The sequence below is a fragment of the Dermochelys coriacea genome, chromosome 2 (genome assembly GCF_009764565.3).
Source record: "Dermochelys coriacea isolate rDerCor1 chromosome 2, rDerCor1.pri.v4, whole genome shotgun sequence".
NCBI lineage: Eukaryota > Metazoa > Chordata > Testudines > Dermochelyidae > Dermochelys > Dermochelys coriacea.
Window position 1 is genome coordinate 213,701,068 of NC_050069.1, and position 20,232 is coordinate 213,721,299.

A 20,232-nucleotide genomic window follows, 5' to 3' on the forward strand; every position below is an offset into this window, starting at 1 on the left:
AAACGACTGTCTGCCATTGCTTTCACGGAGGGAGGAAGGGAAGGGGGGGCCTGGCGATATGTACCCAGAACCACTCGCAACAATGTTTTTGCCCCATCAAGCATTGGGATTTCTACCCAGAATTCAAATGGGTGGCGGAGACTGCAGGAACTGTGGGATAGCTACCCATAGTGCAACACTCTGGAAGTCGACGCACTCCGCTGACTAAATGCACTTAGAGCATTTGTGAGGGGACACACACAATCGACTGTATAAAAACGCTTTCTACAAAACCGACGTCTATAAATTCCACCTAATTTCATAGTGTAGACATAGCCTAACACTGTAAGGCATGTTTTCGAATTCTTGAATAATTCTTCTTGCTCTTCTCTGAGCCCTCTCCAATTTATCAACATCCTTCTTGAATTGTTGGCACCAGAACAGGACACAGTATTCCAGCAGCCATCGCACCAGTGCCAAAAACAGAGGTAAAAGGAAAATGATCAGGAAAAGTAACACATTTTCAGTCTATAATGCTAACGTAGAGTTCGAGTCTGGTTCTTCTGAAGTAGAGGCCGGTTTGAAGAGAGAAAAAAAAAATTTTACCTCAAGTTAATTGATTGCCATTTAACTCAAGGCATTTAACATATTTTGCATAGTGCTAATGTGGGCACTTCCCATGTCTTTAATCTGGGCTACAAATTGACAACTAAGAGCTGGTCTAAACTGGGAACCTACACTGGCAACATCCACACCCCGAGAGATGTAGCTGTGTCAATTCAGCCCCTCAAGAAGACAGCACTAGGTCAACAGAAGAATTCTCCCATCACCTAGCTACTGCCTCTTGGGGAGGTATAGTACATCCACTGATGGGAGAACTCCTCCCATCACTGTAGGTAGTGTCTGCACTGAAGCACTACAACTGCACTGCTACATCACTTTGCCCTTTGCCCAAGCTCTTACTAACTAGAGGTAAAAAAAGTCTGGGGTAGATATACCCCAAGCTTTGTCATTGACTTCACCAGGAACAGGAATGGTCTCTTAATTTAATCTATACACTAAAAACTCTTAAAAGATATACATCACATATTAAAAAGAGATGGATGAATGCTTGATCATACACAAAAAAGGATTTTCATAAGATGTTTGTGCTTTGTTCCTCCATAGGAAAAAAATGGACTTGGAGAGGATGCAATTAATTAAAATTCTTGCTAAAGGACTGTTACATAATGATACTATTTGTACATGTCTAAATTTAACTGTTAATCCAAACCAACTGACTAGATAAAAGGATAATTCCACTTTACAGTCAAATGCCTTATCATTAACCAGGGAAAGCACCACCACAAAATCCTGCCCCCCACTAAAATTAGTCAGTGACAAAACTGCCTTTGGCTTCAGGGAGTCCAGGAAAAACATCCCCAATCCTGCATTGTCATAGAGTTTAAGACCAGAAGGGACCACCAGGTCATGTAGTCTAGCCTCCTGTTCATCACAGACCACCATCACTACCCAGCACCACACACTAAACCCAACAACCGAAATTAGAGCATTAAATTAAATTAAATTAAAGCATTGCAGCCCTCAGGAAACTAAACTGTTATGTGCCACTGGCAAAAAAATAGGAGAGTCTGAGGTCCACCAATGTCCAAGGCCCCTACAACAGTAGGGAAATGATTCAGTGAGATATACCCAGACAATCCTGACAAGTGACCCACACCACACACTGCAGAGGAAGGGGGTAAAACCCCAAGGTCACTGTTAGTCTGAAGAAAGGAATTCCTTCGCAACCCTACATATGGCAATCAGTTTGACCTTGAGCATGTAAGAAAGAACCAGCCAGCCTACCACCTGAGAGGCAGAACTTTCTGTACAACCTCAGAGCACTGGCCCATCCCATCCAGTGTCTCATCTCCAGTGACAGGCATCTCTGAGGCTTTGGATAAATAGACACACACACACAAATCTTGGCACCAAGCACTAGAAATGGTTGAATACTACTGATAAACATTATTCAGCAAATTTTGCTGTTTTTCTTCAAATGATTTATTTGAAGATTTTTTAAAGTATTAGATCAGCTCTACTGAGCCCTGAAGTTTTTGTTTCACTTATTCTTATCTATATATTTGTAAAGAATTGCATAGAATTTGCAAACTGGGGTGGTGTGAACAAAGTAGTGACCCTTTGGGTTATACAACCTTAGCAGTCTCCTAAGTTAACAACAGTAATAATAATCACTCGGATATCTAAGATTTGATCATTTTTAAGAGAAAAATAAAATTAAAACTAAATAATAAACTACAGTAACAGGATGGTAAATTACAAAGTAGCAGGATTAATTTCACTTCTGAAGCCAAAAGTAATCATGAAAATGAATAAACAAGAGCTCCAGTGGCAGGCTTGCTTAAGAATATTAAATGAGTAACAAAGCTAAGCACAATTTGAAGATTTCAACAGCGCTAAATGATAGAAAGAGAGAAAATGACTATCAGCATCTGCTGTTTCATTGCAAGATTAAAAGAAATCTGTCCCCAAATACAAAGCTGCTTAAAGCCTTCTTACTAAGTTATATGCAGTATATTGCCTGCTCTATCTAATTTTGACTGGAGATACACAAAGTTTTGGAATCATCATTCCCAGAAGTACAATACTTGCACAAAAGAATCAGGAATGGGATTAAAGTGATTAGCCAACACTGATATTTCATAAGTGAGACTGTTCTGGAGAGGATAAAAACACTGAAGCCTCCACTCTAGAGCAACCTCAAGTAGGTATTTAAAAACACAAACACGCACACAACCACTCCTATGATTCACACATCTCAGGATTGGTTTATTGTACAGCACACCGTTTGTTTCCCTAGAATTTGGTAGAGAAAATGAAATCTATTTGGTCAATCATGCTAGTCAATCCCCAATGTATTTAACTCTCTCTACTGGCTCTTTGAATGTATATTGCCAGATTACTCTGTTGAAATCACCTTGATTCTCTGGAAGCTTGCTTCCAGCTGTAGAAGTGTTCAGAAAAGCTGCAATATGCAAAATATCTTTCTAAGCTGCCACTCTACATACTATAAAAAGAAAAGGAGTACTTGTGGCACCTTAGAGACTAAAAAATTTATTTGAGCATAAGCTTTCGTGAGCTACAGCTCACTTCATCGGATGCATTCGGTGGAAAATACAGTGGGGAGATTTATATACACACACAGAGAACATGAAACAATGGGTTTTATCATACACACTGTAAGGAGAGTGATCACTTAAGATGAGCTATTACCAGCAGGAGGGGGGGGGGAAGGAGGAAAAACTTTTCTGGTGATAATCAAGGTGGGCCATTTCCAGCAGTTAACAAGAACATCTGAGGAACAGTGGGGGTTGGAGTAGATATGTGGACAGAGTTGGCAACAGGCCTTGCTTACAGATAGCCCCCCAACCTGAAGCAAATACTCACCAGCAACCACACACCACACAACAGAACCACTAACCCAGGAATCTATCCTTGCAACAAAGCCCGTTGCCAACTCTGTCCACATATCTATTCAGGGGATACCATCATAGGGCCTAATCACATCAGCCACACTATCAGAGGCTCGTTCACCTGCGCATCTACCAATGTGATATACGCCATCATGTGCCAGCAATGCCCCTCTGCCATGTACATTGGTCAAACTGGACAGTCTCTACATAAAAGAATAAATGGACACAAATCAACGTCAAGAATTATAACATTCAAAAACCAGTTGGAGAACACTTCAATCTCTCCAGTCACTCGATTACAGACCTGAGAGTGGCTATCCTTCAACAAAAAAACTTCAAAAACAGACTCCAGCGAGAGACTGCTGAATTGGAATTAATTTGCAAACTGGATACAATTAACTTAGGCTTGAATAGAGACTGGGAGTGGATGGGTCATTACACAAAGTAAAACTATTTCCTCATGTTATTTCTTCCCCCCCCACACCCCACCCCCTCTGTTCCTCAGACGTTCTTGTTAACTGCTGGAAATGGCCCACCTTGATTATCACCATAAAAGTTTTTCCTCCTTCCCCCCACACTTCCTGCTGGTAATAGCTCAACTTAAGTGATCACTCTCGTTAAAGTGTGTATGATAAAACCCATTGTTTCATGTTCTCTGTGTGCGTATATAAATCTCCCCACTGTATTTTCCACTGAATGCATCTGATGAAGTGAGCTGTAGCTCACGAAAGCTTATGCTCAAATAAATTTGTTAGTCTCTAAGGTGCCACAAGTACTCCTTTTCCTTTTGCAAATACAGACTAACACGGCTGCTACTCTGAAATCTACATACTATAAAACACTTAGGGAAATGACACTGGAAAATATAGCTCAGGCACTCCCTTCAGTTCTTACCCTCAAAAAAAATTACATTTACACTAATGTACACATAATTTGTGTATGTTATACTTGCATGCAGCCTTACACTCACAATTAGTTGCAAGGGAAAAAGAATGAATCGTGGTCACAAACTTGTACCTGTCAAAATGAAGGCCAAGTCTGAAAAGGAGGCCCCATATCTGGGCTTGGAAAAATAGATTTTCCATATCTCAGAAGCAAAAGAATACCAAGAACTTGGTAAGATTCAGAAAGGGAAATTATGTTTATATGGATAACATGAATATCCAGAGTTATAATTAATAACAAAAAATCTGAAAGGGATATTATACCTCACGCTTCAGGGATTAAGCTAATACCTAACTATTAGAGATCAGTATAGGATCTAATGCATGGGACAGACAACCTTACTAACAGTTCTGATGCCTTCCTCTGAAGCTCCTGTTACTAGACAACATCAGAGATAGGACATTGGCTCTGATCTACTATGGCAATTCCTATATTCCAAAAGAGTTTAATAGTGAGCTGCCCTAAGGAACAATACTAGGTTCAGTGCTTCTCAATTGATGTATTAATGATGCTGAAGTGGAGGGTGCATACAGTATTGCTAACCCCAACCAGGAGGGCTAGAAAACTTTTTACTATTATTATTATTTAAATTAAAAACTCAGATACTCAAATGATTCCAGCTGCAGCTTTGGGAAAAAACACCAACAGTCAGATCCTTAACTTGGGTAAATCATCATAACTCAACTGAAGTTAATGAAGCTATGACAATTTACAGCATCTAAGGCTCTGACCCCAAATATTGCAGTAGTTGCAACACTGAAGAATGAAGAGTCAAAATCTATTTATGACACACACAATATTTTGAGGGATTAGGGAGAACCATGAAGATTTCCAGAAGGAACTAACAGAAGTAGATAACTGGGCAAAAGAATAATAAAGAAATTCAATGTAGATACACACAAGGTAATACACATTGGGTGTATCAATCTCCCCTGAAAACAGGCCAGATGAGCCAGCCAGTTTTGATTTGTGTGATAGCTCGGTGCTAAATTATTTTATGACAAGACTGTATGTCTCTCCACTTCACTCAGATGACTGAGACCAATGACCTTAAACAGCAATGCATTCTGCACCCCCTGCTACTGCATAACTTGTTTACTGTAAGAATTGTTATCACCTTGTTTTATTCGCTTACCTACTGGATTTAAAATGTGCTTCTTTATGGCAGTGCCCTCTAGTGCCATTAATGTTAAAGATTCTTTATGATTAAACCTCTATAATAAAATATTGGTTTATTACAATATAAGAGCCCATTATTCTATAGCTGGCATATAACATTTTGCTCTTGGCTGAAACTTGACACACAGGTGCCCACATTTTGTCTTGGACTAACCTTAAACTAACCTGTTTAAATTATTTCCACATTTTTTCAGTGAGAGAACAGCAAGTAAAGCAAGCATGTTTAGTAGTTTCAGATGCTGTTTTACCTTCCTGTACTACATCTGTTTGTTTTCATTAAGTTTCCAGGTGATTTAGTGGAGTGCTTTCACTATTTAAAACAAAAAAGCCAAGTATAATCCAGTCAGTTTTAGGGGTTTTTTTAAGTGATCACTTGCAAAAGGAAGAAACTACTTTGGAAAAAAAAGCAGGAATCAGAGGGTGATGAAGTAACCACACTGACTATAGAGCTTAACATCTGTGCTCACATACCAACTGAAGTGACTCCAGGATGGCATTACTGTGGATGATGACTCCTAAAAAGCCATCAGTTTATTTTTTGTCACACATTTTTGATAAAGCTTTCCCCAGGAACAACACTCATAATTCAATAAAAATAATTGATCATATAAATTGACCTATCCCTGTAAACTAGCAACCCAGGACTGAACATGCCATTTATTTTGAATTTTTTTGCTTTTTTATAGTTTTGTTTGGGGCTTAGATACTCAGATCACAAGTGCCATACTAAAAAAAAACCAGCTGAAACTCCATTGCCAATACTTGTGCTTGTGTATTTAGGATCCAATCCAACTCCCACTTAAACCAATGAAACGTAGGATCAGGGCCTTAAATTGCAATGGTCTCCAAATAGTGGGTAAGCCTAATGAGGTAAGTTAAGATTAGAGTTTCAGCCTTAATTATATAAGTCTAAAATAACATTACTTCAATTCAGGTTATTTAGTGCTGGTCTCACCCTCCCAGCTTTAGTAGACAGACAGACAGACATACACTAGCGCTGTTCAAGTTAGCGTGCTAAAAATTGCACTGTAGCTGGGCAGGATGGGTGGCAGCTTGGGTTAGCCACCCAAGTATGTACCAGGGAATCCAGGTGGGTTGAACTCAGGCAGCTAGCCTGAGCTGCTACTCAAGCTACCCCTGCTACACTGGTATTTTTAGCACCCAGCTGTCTACCCATGCTGGGAAGCATGCTCCCAACTGCCGTGTAATCATACCCCCGAGAATGAAATCCTCATCAACAAGGTACACACCAGGCAGAAGCAGTACTAGTGTGATATATCTCCACCATGGATGGGGTAAGAGGATGGTTCAATATCCATTCCGTGGCCACTGCTTAAACAAGCTACAAGTTTTCAAATTACAATAGAACCTCAGACTTACAAACACCAGAGTTATGAACTGACCGGTCAACCACACACCTCATTTGGAACAGGAAGTAGACAATCAAGCAGGAGCAGAGACAAAAAAAAAAAAAAAAAAAAAAAAGGAAATGCAATACAGTACTGTGTTAAACAAACTACTAAAAAAAATAAGGGGAAAGTGTAAAAAAAGCTTTGATAAGGTAAGGAAATTGTTTCTGCGGTGTTTCAATTTAAATTAAGATGTTCAAAACAGCATCTTTCTTCTGCATAGTAAAGTTTCAAAGCTGTATTAAGTCAGTGTTCAGTTGTAAACTTTTGAAAAAACCGTAATATTTTGTTCAGAGTTACAAATATTTCAGAGTTATGAACAACCTCCATTCCTGAGGTTCGTAACTCTGAATTTCTACTGTAGTACCAACTGTGATGATGTTCCCTGCTACATGAACACTTATTTACCAGGAACTGGATTGAGACCACCAAATTAGACCTAGCAAACAGCCACCAAATGATTACAGGAATAAATGAGGCTGCATTCAACCAAGTGACATGGGGGCAAAGGGCTGCACACAATAAAGTACTAAACTTAACATTTACATACGGATATACATTTTCAACTCTGCAAAAAGATCAACTAATCAATTCATCTCTTTATCATCTTCTACTCTCCCCAACTCAGGATTGTTCCCCAACCCCTTCCCCACTTTTTTTTTTGTGTGCTTTTAATACTTTGAAGAATAAACAGCATTAAGAAGAATTAGTAGTTAAATTTACATTTCCTCATCAAGGGAAGGGGGACCTAGGCAGACAGCATGACCTCCCTTTAAGTCAACTTGTTATTTTACCACCTGTGTCTATGTGATCTGCATTTTTCTGCATAATACAATCCGTTATAATGTATTTCAAATGATTATCCAAAGGCTGCAACTTGTAAAACAAAGTTTTTAACATTGCACTTAATTTCCACTTTAACCTTCACCTTAGATCTTAAATAAAATTAACTTACCGGTCCGAGTGTACATTTGTTTCATTTGTATAGCTGACAGTGGTTTTGAAAACTAGCAGGGCTCTGCTAATATTATAACTGACATAAAAAATTACAAGTAACAATGAAGGGAAGTGGTTAGTCAACTAGCTGTTTTTATTACTACCCCCTCCCACTGTAACAGTACCTGCCATAGACACATCATTCAACTTTCCAACCAAGTTCCTCCTTTTGGTTGTTTTAAAATATAACTAGCTTTCAGGGGGCTACATTCAGTGCAGGTGTTACATGACTATGGCCACGATATGGCAGAAGAAACTAGATACAGACTGTCCAAGTAGTACAAGGCTTCAGTTTCCCAGGATATAAGCTAGTAAATTTATCTGTTAAAGTACCAATTTTTAGAGTTATCCCTAACAGTATCCACCCTCTTTGCTGCTTAGAATTTATGCCAATAAAATTTGGACCACTTTGGGGGTGGAAGAATGTGGTATTGTGTATTATTTGTTACTGTTCAAACTTGGGAGTCAATACAAAATTTAAAGACCCTTCAACAAGCAGGCACCCAGGCATGACCCCATTTTCAACATATATATCGTACAACATTGTGTGCTGTAGCATGGAAAAAATCAGGTATTCCTGACGCCTCCAAGGACAAAACTGAACCCCAAGGATCAGGTTCAGTTATGTAATTATCTTCCTTTTACACATACAGGTCAGCATTTTGAAACAAGAACATAACTCTCTGTCCAGCTGCATATTCATATTACCATGGGGAATACTGATATGTGTGTTTTCTGCTGAGAGCTTTAAGAAGATGGGGATCATTTTTAGCAGGAAACAGTGTATTGTAAAGCAGATTTTCCATCATTTCCTGCAGAATCTCACAAATTCTCCTCACGCAAAGTCATAATCCTTTGCAATCTTAACAATCAGTTGCTGACAATGTTATTATGAAATCAAAATGACAAAGAGGATTATCAGTTAAAGCAAAGAATAAAAAGCGTGAGCAGTTTGATTTCTAAGAAGCAGAAGTTTCTTACTCAAAATACAGGTTTCAGAGTAGCAGCCGTGTTAGTCTGTATTTGCAAAAAGAAAAGGAGTACTTGTGGCACCTTAGAGACTAACAAATGTATTAGAGCATAAGCTTTCGTGAGCTACAGCTCAGTGAGCTGTAGCTCACGAAAGCTTATGCTCTAATACATTTGTTAGTCTCTAAGGTGCCACAAGTACTCCTTTTCTTTTTACTCAAAATAGAAAGTGTGACTCTCCCCTGCCTTGCACTTAATGCAGCCATTTACATGTATGCAAAGTGAGTGCAAAATGCATTTTACACCCACGTTAACACAGGTATAAATGAGTACTCTAAGTGCAAGGCAGGGTTGGCTCAGAAGATGCACAAACAAAATTATTTCTGAACAGAACATTTTTCAAAGGTTTCTGAAAGCCACCTTTGCACACACCTTTCCTGAGTTGCACTGTGTTCTCCTTGGCTTCAGCCAATAATCTTGCCCACTATATCTTAGCAAATGCACTTTAAGGATTAATATGCAGCGTTCCATTAGATTTTATAGCATTAATTCTAGACTATATACTCACCAGATAATATCATACAGTGCAATTCTCCCTCATCCGCGCCCTTTCCCTGCCCAGCTGTGCCTCCCACTGAGCTCACAGGGCTCTTATGTGGAGACTGTGAGCACGGACTTCCACACAGTAGGAGGAATGGTGAAATGGTGGCACTCTGAAGGAAGGGAACTGAGTCTGATAGATTTGAGGCTGTTTTAGAGGGTCTTCCATGACTTTCATTGCTTCTGCAGCAAAACGCAGAGTGTATAAGCCAGCACTTAGCCAGGACTCGGGCCCCAAGAAAGTTTGTTCTTTTAACAGGTTGCTCATTTATTTAAGATGTTCATTTCTAAACAAATTATAGCAGTGGTACACACTGCGAGCCTCCATCAATGTATAAAGCACCATTGCTGTCATGTCTAGGTGCCACATCGACCATTTATAAAACAATCATCCCGCAAGAAAACCCTATGCTCCTTTCAGCTTTCAGATGGAGGTGGTCAATGAGGCTTTTTCCATGTAAAGCAGAAACTGGGCCTCTGTTTTTTGCTCTCTTTTTGTATTTTTTGCCATGTGACTTTTCACAATATATTTTCAGGTTCTTATGTTTACTGAATCCAAATAACCGCTGGTCCATTAAAATCTCATACAAACAATTGCCATTTAGAGATACATTTGATTTTAATTATGCATTCCTATACACAAAATTTCCAAGACATGGCACATTACATAAGTTATACCTAGAGAAAAAGACAGAATAATAACAAATTCAGGACATCTTGAATTGCTATTTTCTGAGTATCTGTTATTCACACTGAGCAAATTTTAGTCTTCAAGACAAATGTTTAAATATAGTGCTTGATTATGCTTAAAAGGCTAAAAATACCGAGTATTGCACAAGGTGATGGTTAGATAGGAGGATAGAATACAGTTAACCAAAAGCTAAGGTAATTTGAATGTTAAGATGTACAGTATAGCCAGAACAATCTTACACCTGCCTTTTCTTCAATGGAATAAATCTGGTGCAATGCTTTTATATATATTATATATGAACACAGAGTCAATCACGTCAGGAGTTATCTATGTCAGGAAATTATCCAGACTTATTTACTTTCCTCCCATGTTTAGCAAATAGACCACGACTTCAGCTGTTGTGTGTCATAAAAAGAAGTCCAAAGTCACTTAAACTCAATGAGCCAGATCCTGAGCTGAGGTACATCAGCATAACTTCAATGGAACTGCACTCACTTACACAAGATCAATCCTAATATTTCACAGGGGTATGTAAAATAGGTTAAGACTGAACAGTGAATTGACCACTGTTCAGTGTAAAATTTACTGCCTTCAGAGTCAGTGGATTAATTTGCACAGTCTAAGACTTAATCTAAAAGTAAACATGACTTAGGTGGAGGTGAACATCATGGAAGCACAATACTTTTTACATCATTACTCCCCAGCTGCACTTCAACAGAACTTTCTACCAGCATATCAACTGCTGTGTCAATATCACCATCATGCAAGTGCCACTGCAAGGCATATATACCCTATTAAATGTTTCAAAAGGTCAGTTAAGGGGTTCTCTCAAAATATTTCCCCAAATATAAAATGAAAAAGACCCAGCAACCCATTAAACCCAGCTATCCCCCACAGAATATAAATAGCCCTCAGGTCAGCTCCCCAGCCATTAAATAAATTCCTCTTCAGCATCCACACCAAAATAATCCCCATCAAATCCTCTCATCATGAAAAACCTGAGACTCTTTCAGAACATTTTGAAGACTGCTAAATCTGGGCTCTTTTGAACCAAAGAGAAAAGCAAGATCCAGAGCATGAAAATAATCCAACCTGAAGGCAACTAAAACACAGTTAATAATGTTCCAGGTCTGCGTCCACATAAACTGGCTGCTACCTGCTTCTTAACAGGAGACAATAAAAAGTCCTCAACACCAGCTGAAATCCCAGCATTCAGGAAAACCTAGGAATACAAAATACTTAGTTGCAACAGTATACTTAGTTGCCCACTCATTTGGGGCTACTGGGATAGCATAATGACTATCATTTCTTCTCTTTCAATATACAATTTAGGGTCAATATCTCAACATCCACCAGAAAGTTCATGTTCATATTAGTATCACAATGTTTATATCCATCCCCTATCCATACCATTCAATATACACACACAGCTGCATTTATTCAACTGTTTTTACAGTTAATAACAATGTAACAGAAAAGATTTCCAGACTTTTTAAATTTAAAATAAAACTCAGTGAAAAATAAATATGTTTGCTATTTTAGGGCTGTTTATTTTTTTTATTAGATAAATAATTGTTTGCTGTACTGACATAAGTAACATATAAACCTATGATTTCAAGACAGATATTTAAACATTGTTTCATTTGCTCTCTTGAGAAATCATTACATGCTCCTTCCTATTTAAAAAAATAAAAATAAAGAAAATAAAAATATCTCAACTGCTCCAATCCCCTTTTAGACCAGTTATGCATTGCTGAAATTCCTTGAGGAAGTGCAACTTTCAGAAGTTTGGACAGCTTGTTTCATTTCCCCATGCTGTTTCTTTTTAATATTTTTGCCTAAGGAAAAAACAATTTTTTTCAAGAGACAAACGGCCATGTTCACAGAACATACGTTGCCTTTTTAAAACTGACTTTTAAATATTACTAGTAAATCAAACTACTATAAAACAATTATAGGGAAAGAGATAATCACCATCCTATTTTAGTGTCTTGCTTTCTAATGTACCGGGAGAAGGTTCTATGGTTTTTATGAGCAAAATTATTTTACAATCTGTTCCACGTATGGGGCAGCAAGCAGTTGTGTTGCTCCAGAAGCAGACCATGAAACAGATTGTGAGAGTCACAATCTACCTCCTGTTTTTGGCATAACATACCCTGTGCCACAGCACCTATATCTGGGACAGTGCACATTTCCCACTGCAGCCATGTTGGTTGGTGAATTGTGGGGAGGGAAGTGGAGCTACTCCTTCTAATTCACACTCCATCCACCCACATGTACAGAGGCGACAGAGTCACCCCACAGAGATTGAGTAGATGGCACAAGGAAGTAAGAAAGCACCTTACACCCCTAAACTCCCCTGAAAGGTCACAGAGAAAAGGCCACAATCTGGCTCTATAAAATGACTTCCCTCAGGCATTATAGAGGAAAATTAGTTTTATTTTTACAGTTGAAACAATTACTAAATTTTTCATGACATCAAAATGCCTTTACCTGAAAGCCTCAGTGTTTCCATGTCCCAATGGTCAGCACAGAAATGCCTGCGCAGTCTAGGCTTTTAGTTGCTCCTGAGAAGCAATGCTTTCAATGTGAGTGAAAAGAATGTTCTAACTGATTGGAAGGAACTGGCCATCCTAACCAATATAGAATTGACTTGGAAGGATTAGATTTTTTTAATCAGTAATGTTGGTAAACAGCAATTTCACAATACACTTGCAAACCAATATATAATCAAAATTTACAGATAAGCAAAGAAAGAAAAATGTTTCTTGAGAACTTAAAGTCTGAATTAAGGATGTTTACTTTGTATATTTTTACAGGGGATGTTGACAGCCTGTGTTTTAACAGTTATAAAGTTTTAACTTTTTGAATTGCAATGTCCACGATAATTAATTTCTTGTCTGACCTTCCTATTGTCTGATCCCATCCCTATAACTTCCCGCAACTGTGAACATTTAAATTGATAAAAATTGAAAAAAAGCAAACCCCATAATTCTGCACAACTGTGAAAAATAAAATGGATAACATTGTTTTTGAAATCCTTAAAAATGAAAATTTATATTATCCATTGAAATTATTTTTTAAAAAATCAAATTCTGCCAAACCTATATACAATTATCAAGGTAATATTAATGGGCCTGATCCAATAAGCAGGCAGAACTCCCCTTTTCCCATTATGTATCAACTTACAGCTGAGATGGCTGAAAATTACTATAACAGTTCCTGCAGTATTTTGCACTTGCCCCATTACAAAATCGGGGAGTTTTTGCAAGATCCTATAGAATTTGTACACCTTCCTTTCACAATTGTACCAGAGAGACTGCTTTAGTTGTCTTCATTATATTTTGTGGGAAAAGATATTTTGAGCCTGATTCTCATTTACACCAAAGGCTTTTTACTCCACTCTGGCAACACAAAGGGGCATTAAAGCCTGGGTGAGATTTTGTGCTGTGCCTCTAGAGTTTGGACATGGACAAGACCACAGCACTAAGAGATTCCAGGAAGCTCTGCCATCCGTGGAGCAGCCTGGGACGGCTTTAAGCCACCTTTGCAGCCACTGAGCTGCTCTGGGGGCTAGAGAGGCTTCCAGTGTAATTTAGATAGCTCGGGGGTGGGGTGGGGGAGAAGGCTGTCTATGCAATGGGAGATTCCTTAGCTGTTGCCCAGAATCTCTGTAGCCCTGCACCTGGCATGAACAGGTTTGCAAGGGTATCCTCAGAGGGCAGCCTTACAGCTCTCTTCCACAGGAACTACACCAGGAAAATCCTACCCAGCCAGACATGGGGCTTTTAAAGCCTCTTTATGACACTCCAACTCTTTAACATATAAAGGGTCCAGAGTGGGGGCTGTGGTGTAAAGGGCCACTGCTGTAGACGAAGATCAACACTCCCCATTTTTGTTCTTTCACTTTACAGTTTTCTAGCAGGTTCAAATTTTAGTGAAGTTTAAAGAAAAAAAGTTCCAAAGGTTACAAAAATAAAACACCCAGTCTCTGGGTCAGTGCTAGTGGTCTGAGTGGAGCCTCTCCATGAGCATTCAACACTGCATGCTCCCCACTCCCCCAGTAATCACATTATGCTGTTATTGCCGTCCCTAAGGATTGAGTAGAGACCACATTTCCCAGTTCTGTATTCCTATAACATGGACTGAATGTGTTAGAAAAGGCAATGAGGATCTCAAATCTTTGCAGACACTTTAATTTTCTCAGCAAATGTCTTTTCTCATTATCTAACATCTATGCATTTCCCTGTGTGATCTGGTCCAAACTCCACAGCTGGATTTAGAAACCGGAGATGAGTGGAGCACTAAATGTCAAACTGTTATGAAAGGTTGTACATTTCAGTAAAACTCTTCAAGTGCTACGTACTATCAGGACGATGCTAGTACACTTTTTCTGTAAATTAAGATTCTGCACATAGACCTGTCAAAACCCAGTGAGATGAGCATCTCATGCACAAGGCCAGCCCATTGATGGCTAAAGCTTAATGGTTTTCCTATCTGCGGTGCAGTGCTATCTCATTTACAGGAACATTTGTGTAACAAAAAGCCTCAGCTTCACAGTTTTCCACAGGCATCTGAGCCTGAAATTATAATATGATCTTTTGCAGCATCTCTTTCTTGTCCACATACCCTCTATACTACTTTCTCTCTATTTTCAATACTCTCGGTATGGAAGAAGACAGGTTGAACACTAAAGACTGTTTATAATTCCATTACTAAAATGACGGTTGGAGGCTGCCTGGGGTGAAAGTTTAAAAATTACTAGAACCTCGAGGATGAACTCTCTGGCCCTCCCCCATCTTGGAGATCTCAGAATTAAAAAGGGCCAAGAGTAGAAATAGGCCAAAATCAAAATAGTTATATTTGTAAGTCAGATCTGGAAAGCATTTCCCACCAAAGGATAAGAACATTAAACGAGGTCAAACAGCAGGCTAAGATAGGTTGCCAATGGACCTTTAAACTTTCCTTTAGCTTTTAGAAAGTAAATTGAATTTGAGGTGAAGTATGAAAAGTGGCACATTGGATAGCAAATCTAAAACATGGAAAGTACAAGTGGCCAATATTTTCAAAAGTTAATAGTAATTTGGGGTGTCCCACCTGAGATGCTTTAAAGGAGTCTGATGTTTAAGGGAGCGTGCTCAGCCCTTTGCAAGTGCCTCAAGTTGAGCACTCAAAATTCAAGGCACTGAAAATCACTAGCGTTGGGACTGTATGTTCCCAAATATACTAGTCCAATATATTTGGGAACATATAGTCATAAAATAAAGAGTGTGGGGTGGGAGTTTTAATTCAGATTGGGTCTACTTTTTAGTATGAGATGTGGGTGGGGAAGGACAAGTGCTGCTGCTGCTGCTTTGATTGACTGCATAAACTTTTCTTTATCATACTTTTAATGTATGTCATGGGGGCACAGGGCTCAGGATGAGTGGTCTTTGGGATGGAACTTTTTTAATATAAAACAAATTAAATAAATAAATGAAATAAAGCATATTAGAAAAAAAAAGTGCAACACCGTAGAAATTAGAAACTTCTGTGTGGAAGAAATATCAGACACTGTGATCACTCCTATCGGGGGCCCTCTGCATACTAGACAGACCCAAGGATCCTCCACTTTTTCTCCATATCCAGTACCCAAAATGGCTCATTTTATCCGAGGAGGACTGCACTGCATGGAACCACCCTTGGATCTCATCAGTTTTGCTCTTTAACTGTCCAAAGGTCACTTTTGGGCAGTGTTGTCTAGTGGTTACAGTAGGAAAGTGGATTTCCTGGGTTTTATTGCTAGCTCTGCCAATGACTCACAGTACAGACGTAGGTAAATCACATAACTGCTCAGTGCCTCAGTTTCCCATTCTGGAGAACACTTACCTCTCAGAAGTGTGTGTGCTTAGATGAAAGATGCTACATACATGTCATTTAGGAGCTGAAATCAAGGCTTCCAGAGCTGGGGGGAAGAAAAAATCAGGACCAAAATCAAACCCAGGCCACCAGCATTAAAGCCAACTGCCCAACCATAGCTAAATAGGTTGTTTAAATGAATCATTTTTTCTTTAAAAACAAATACACCTCTACCCCGATATAACGCTATCCTTGGGAGCCAAAAAACCTTACCGTGTTATAGGTAAAACTGCGTCATATTGAACTTGCTTTGCTAGACTGGAGCGTGTAGCCCCGCCCGCATGGAGCGCTGCTTTACCATGTTATATCCAAGTTCATTTTATACCAGGTCACGTTATATCAGGGTAGAAGTGTACTTAATTTTCATTTTGATTATCAAGGCTTATTTTTCTCTCAACAAGGCTATACAAAAAAAATGAATGCGTAAGACAGCAAATATGAAATGCTAAAAGTTCCTGGGACTGCAGTAAGGTCACTAAATTCACCTTAAACACTACTACTGTACCTCTTGTGATTAATAGAAAGCACCAAAAGTGTACAGATTCTGACAGACCAATGTGCCCCCATCCCAAATCATTAATAGACATAAATAAGGTATTCCACTTATCTCCTGTATGTTCTTCTTTGGCAGTACTTAATACAAGAGAACCAGACCTCCCTTTCTCAGGAAATCATAAACAAAGGAGCTGCTGTTGTTACTATATTTACCTTGTGTGACAGGGCTACAGGAGAGTGATGGAAGTCAGATATATTAGCCCCAGATTAAGCAGGTCCCTTTTCCCTGGGTAAGGTAACAGGAGCAGTTCCAGAACAATCAGGAACTTGCTGGAACCAATTAAGGCAGGCAGGCTAATTAGGACACCTGGAGCCAATTAAGAAGCTCCTAGAATCAATTAAAACAGCGAGGCTAATCAGGGCACATGGTTTAAAAAGGACCTCACTTCAGGCAGTGACAGGTGTGCAAGGAGCTGAGTCAGAGAGTGTGCTGCTACAGGTCTGAGGAGTACAAACGCTATCTGGCATCAGGAGGAAGGTCCTGTGGTGAGGATAAAGAAGGTGTTGGAAGGAGGCCATAGGGAAATAGCCCAGGGAGTTGTCACACAGCTGTTACAAGAAACACAGTAGACAGCTGTGATCCACAGGGCTCTCGGCTGGAACCTGGATTAGAGGTTGGGCCTGGGTTCCCCCATTCCCCTCCCCACTATTGGATATAAGAGGAGTTGGCCTGGACTGTGGGTCCCACCAGAGTGGAAGGTCCCTGGCCTGTCTCCTGACCGCTAGGTGGATCAGTGGAGACTGCAGGGATTGTTCTCCTTCCTTTTCCCCATGCTGCCCAGTGATGAGGTTAGCTGAGTGAATGGCAGGTTTGAGCCACTAGCAAAAGTGGCCAAACTGAGGGCTGCCGGGAATCTCTGAGGCGAGCAAATCTGCCAATAAGCGCAGGACCCACCAGGGCAGAGGAAGAACTTTGTCACACTTGCCTTCTGCTTTTTTCTCTTTACAGAGAAAACTTTTGGGGGGATTTCCTGGTGGGTATATTTTCCCTCCACTCTCTCGTAACTTCTCAAACATTCTCCAGTCTGATTTTGTGGAATTTTTCTTCTCTTCCCCCCTCTGTTCCTTACAACAATCCTGCCAAATAGCAGCAACACACATGGTTTACACCAGCTACCATCTAAGTTCTAGCCTCAAGGATTTTAACAAAAATAAAAACACAAAAGGCAGAGTGGGGATTTTATGCTACTTGTCAACTGAATTTTCTCCCCCCAGATTTTCTTCAGATACCCACATGACCACTATCTCTTGCCAACATCTCTCCCAGTTATGGTACATGAGACCTGCATGATTATATAGGTCAGTGGTTCTCAAACTTTTTTTTGCGAACCACTTGAAAATTGCTGAGGGTCTCGGCAGACCACTTAATGATCTTTCCAAATGTCGTTTGTACCATTAGCTAACTATTGTAAAGTGTTTGGATAAAAGTGCTATATTAAAAAAACCTTAATAATTAATGTTTTTTTGTTCTACAAAAAAGCACACAACTCATATTTTAATATCAGTAGTCTTACCTTTCTAATGTGTTGGATGTGCCCTCTCTTTCCTGCTGCAACAGTCCCTGAGCTGGGACTGGGAAAGAGGGAGTAGGAGTCTCTCCCCCGAGCAGAGCCACAGAGCTGAGGCTGGGAAGGAGGGCCATCTCTTCCTGGCAGCCGCAGCCCCGGAGCTGGGGAAAGTCACCTCTTTCTCTGGCCACCGCAGCCCTCCATGTCCCAAATTTCCCCCCACCCCCTCTTCTTACCCCACTGCACCCTCCCATCTACTCCCTAGTCCCCCCAAGGCCACCATCTCACCTTACATGTACATCTTCTCCAGTGTCCAGGCATCTAATTAGTGGAGCCACACCTGCACGGCACCACTAATTAGGTGGGTGGCCCATCATTTTTGTGTGCAGCCTCCAGGCACAAACCTTAGAGGGACCTATCCACAGACCACCTGAATGGAGCTTGCGGACCACTGGTGGCCCATAGACCACAGTTTGAGAACCTCTGACCCATGTCATACAAATTGAGAACTAATGACACAGCAAGTGGAATTTCAATTTTTGGGATGCAGAGGGTCCAGGAAAACAGAGAAATTTCCCTCCTCCCAAACCCAAACGAAAATTGGCAAAAAGCTGTCCCACCAAAACATTCAAATTTTTCAACTTGGCACTAAAATCCTCTGAAAAGCACATTATAAAAGCTGCATAGTCAGTGCATATTTTATTTTATACAACTTCTACTGTAATTAAAACTTTGGGAGCATCAGACAGGGCTGTATGCTGAATGATCAGACCTTAAAAAGCAGAGCAGTCTGTAGCTGAATCTCATTTACAGGAGTTTTAGATTTTAAGCAATTCTAGTTATAACAATTCTGATTGTAATTTGATATCTTCAGTGACTGTATTGCTCTGGCATAAGAGATACATAAATCAGCTCTTTAACTGGTATGCTCTGTAAGAGGCTTAAAAAGATCATTGATCAGTTAAACTTAAGGATTTTTAGAGCAGAATGTGCACGTTCATGATGGCTAAATGGATAAAGGAATTGGTGGCTATTTGTCCCTTATTTACTTCCAGAGCAAGAGAATCACAGAGCTATAGTGTGCTAGAACTTTGCTGAAACCAGCCATGAAGTACAGTACTTTCTATGGCACGCCACGGAAAGAAGTATTTTAATCCTCAAAACACTGCTTTAATCCTCAACTTTATTGTAACATGAGCAACTTTGCTGCATTCAGTGATCTCTCATCCACTGAAGTGCACAGTCCCTTTGAGCTGAGTCTCACAAGTGACTATGACAGGGAGTGTTTTTTCTTCAAAAACCAGGGTTTCTCAGCCTGTAGGTTGGGACCCATAACTGGGTCACCAGAATGTTTCAAAGGGTCACATGGCAGCTCCTGTGACTCCTGTCTCACAGGACTGGCTGGGTTCCCCTCCTGGCTTCAGGCACTGCAACCTCTGGGGTCCCTGTACCACACAGGTTTGGCCGAGCCATCATGACAACAGGTAGACCAAATTTGAATGAGTGACACTACAATCCCATAAGCCTGGTCACAACTTCAGAGTCACAAATTTGGTCCAGTCAGAGGGGCAGGGCCAAACCTGAGCATTACTGCAACCCCAGAGATTGCAACACCCAGAGCCAAACGCCAAGTCCAGCCAGCCCCACAGCGGAGGAGCTGCAGGAGCCACTACTCTGGGGTAAGTGCCAGGCAGAACCCAACTGAAACCACCCCAGGATCTCCACCCCCAGACTATTTACTGGGTTGTGACAGGCCATAAACATTTACAAATGGGTCGTGGGCCCAAAAAGGTAGAGAACCACTGTTCTAAATCACCAGACTCTCTGTGATAAACATTTCTTTTAAACCTTCCCCTTCCTGTCCCCTTGATTGAGCTCTCAGACCTATATAACTACCTGTCTTACTGGAAAATAAATTATAGGCAAAGCCCAATTTCACAATGGAAAACTGACTATTATGTGTGTATATATATATATATATAGAGAGAGAGATATATAGATATATATAGATAGATACACACACACAC

General features: G+C 40.0%; 1 protein-coding gene across 7 annotated transcripts in view; it reads right to left on the reverse strand.

The window, feature by feature from the left end:
• Positions 1 to 20,232, reverse strand: part of HDAC9 (histone deacetylase 9) — a 668,907-nt gene that overhangs the window by 548,255 nt on the left and 100,420 nt on the right. The window contains exon 1 of one of the 7 annotated variants that reach the window (XM_038391401.2): positions 7,944 to 8,026. The exons of 4 other annotated variants lie outside the window; for them this stretch is intronic. In XM_038391401.2, the coding sequence (XP_038247329.2) occupies positions 7,944 to 7,968 (25 nt within the window). In that variant the 5' untranslated portion in view covers positions 7,969 to 8,026. Of the gene's footprint in view, positions 1 to 7,943; positions 8,027 to 20,232 lie in introns of those variants that run through there. 2 more of the 7 variants (XM_043509209.1, XM_043509208.1) reach the window with 2 other exon arrangements.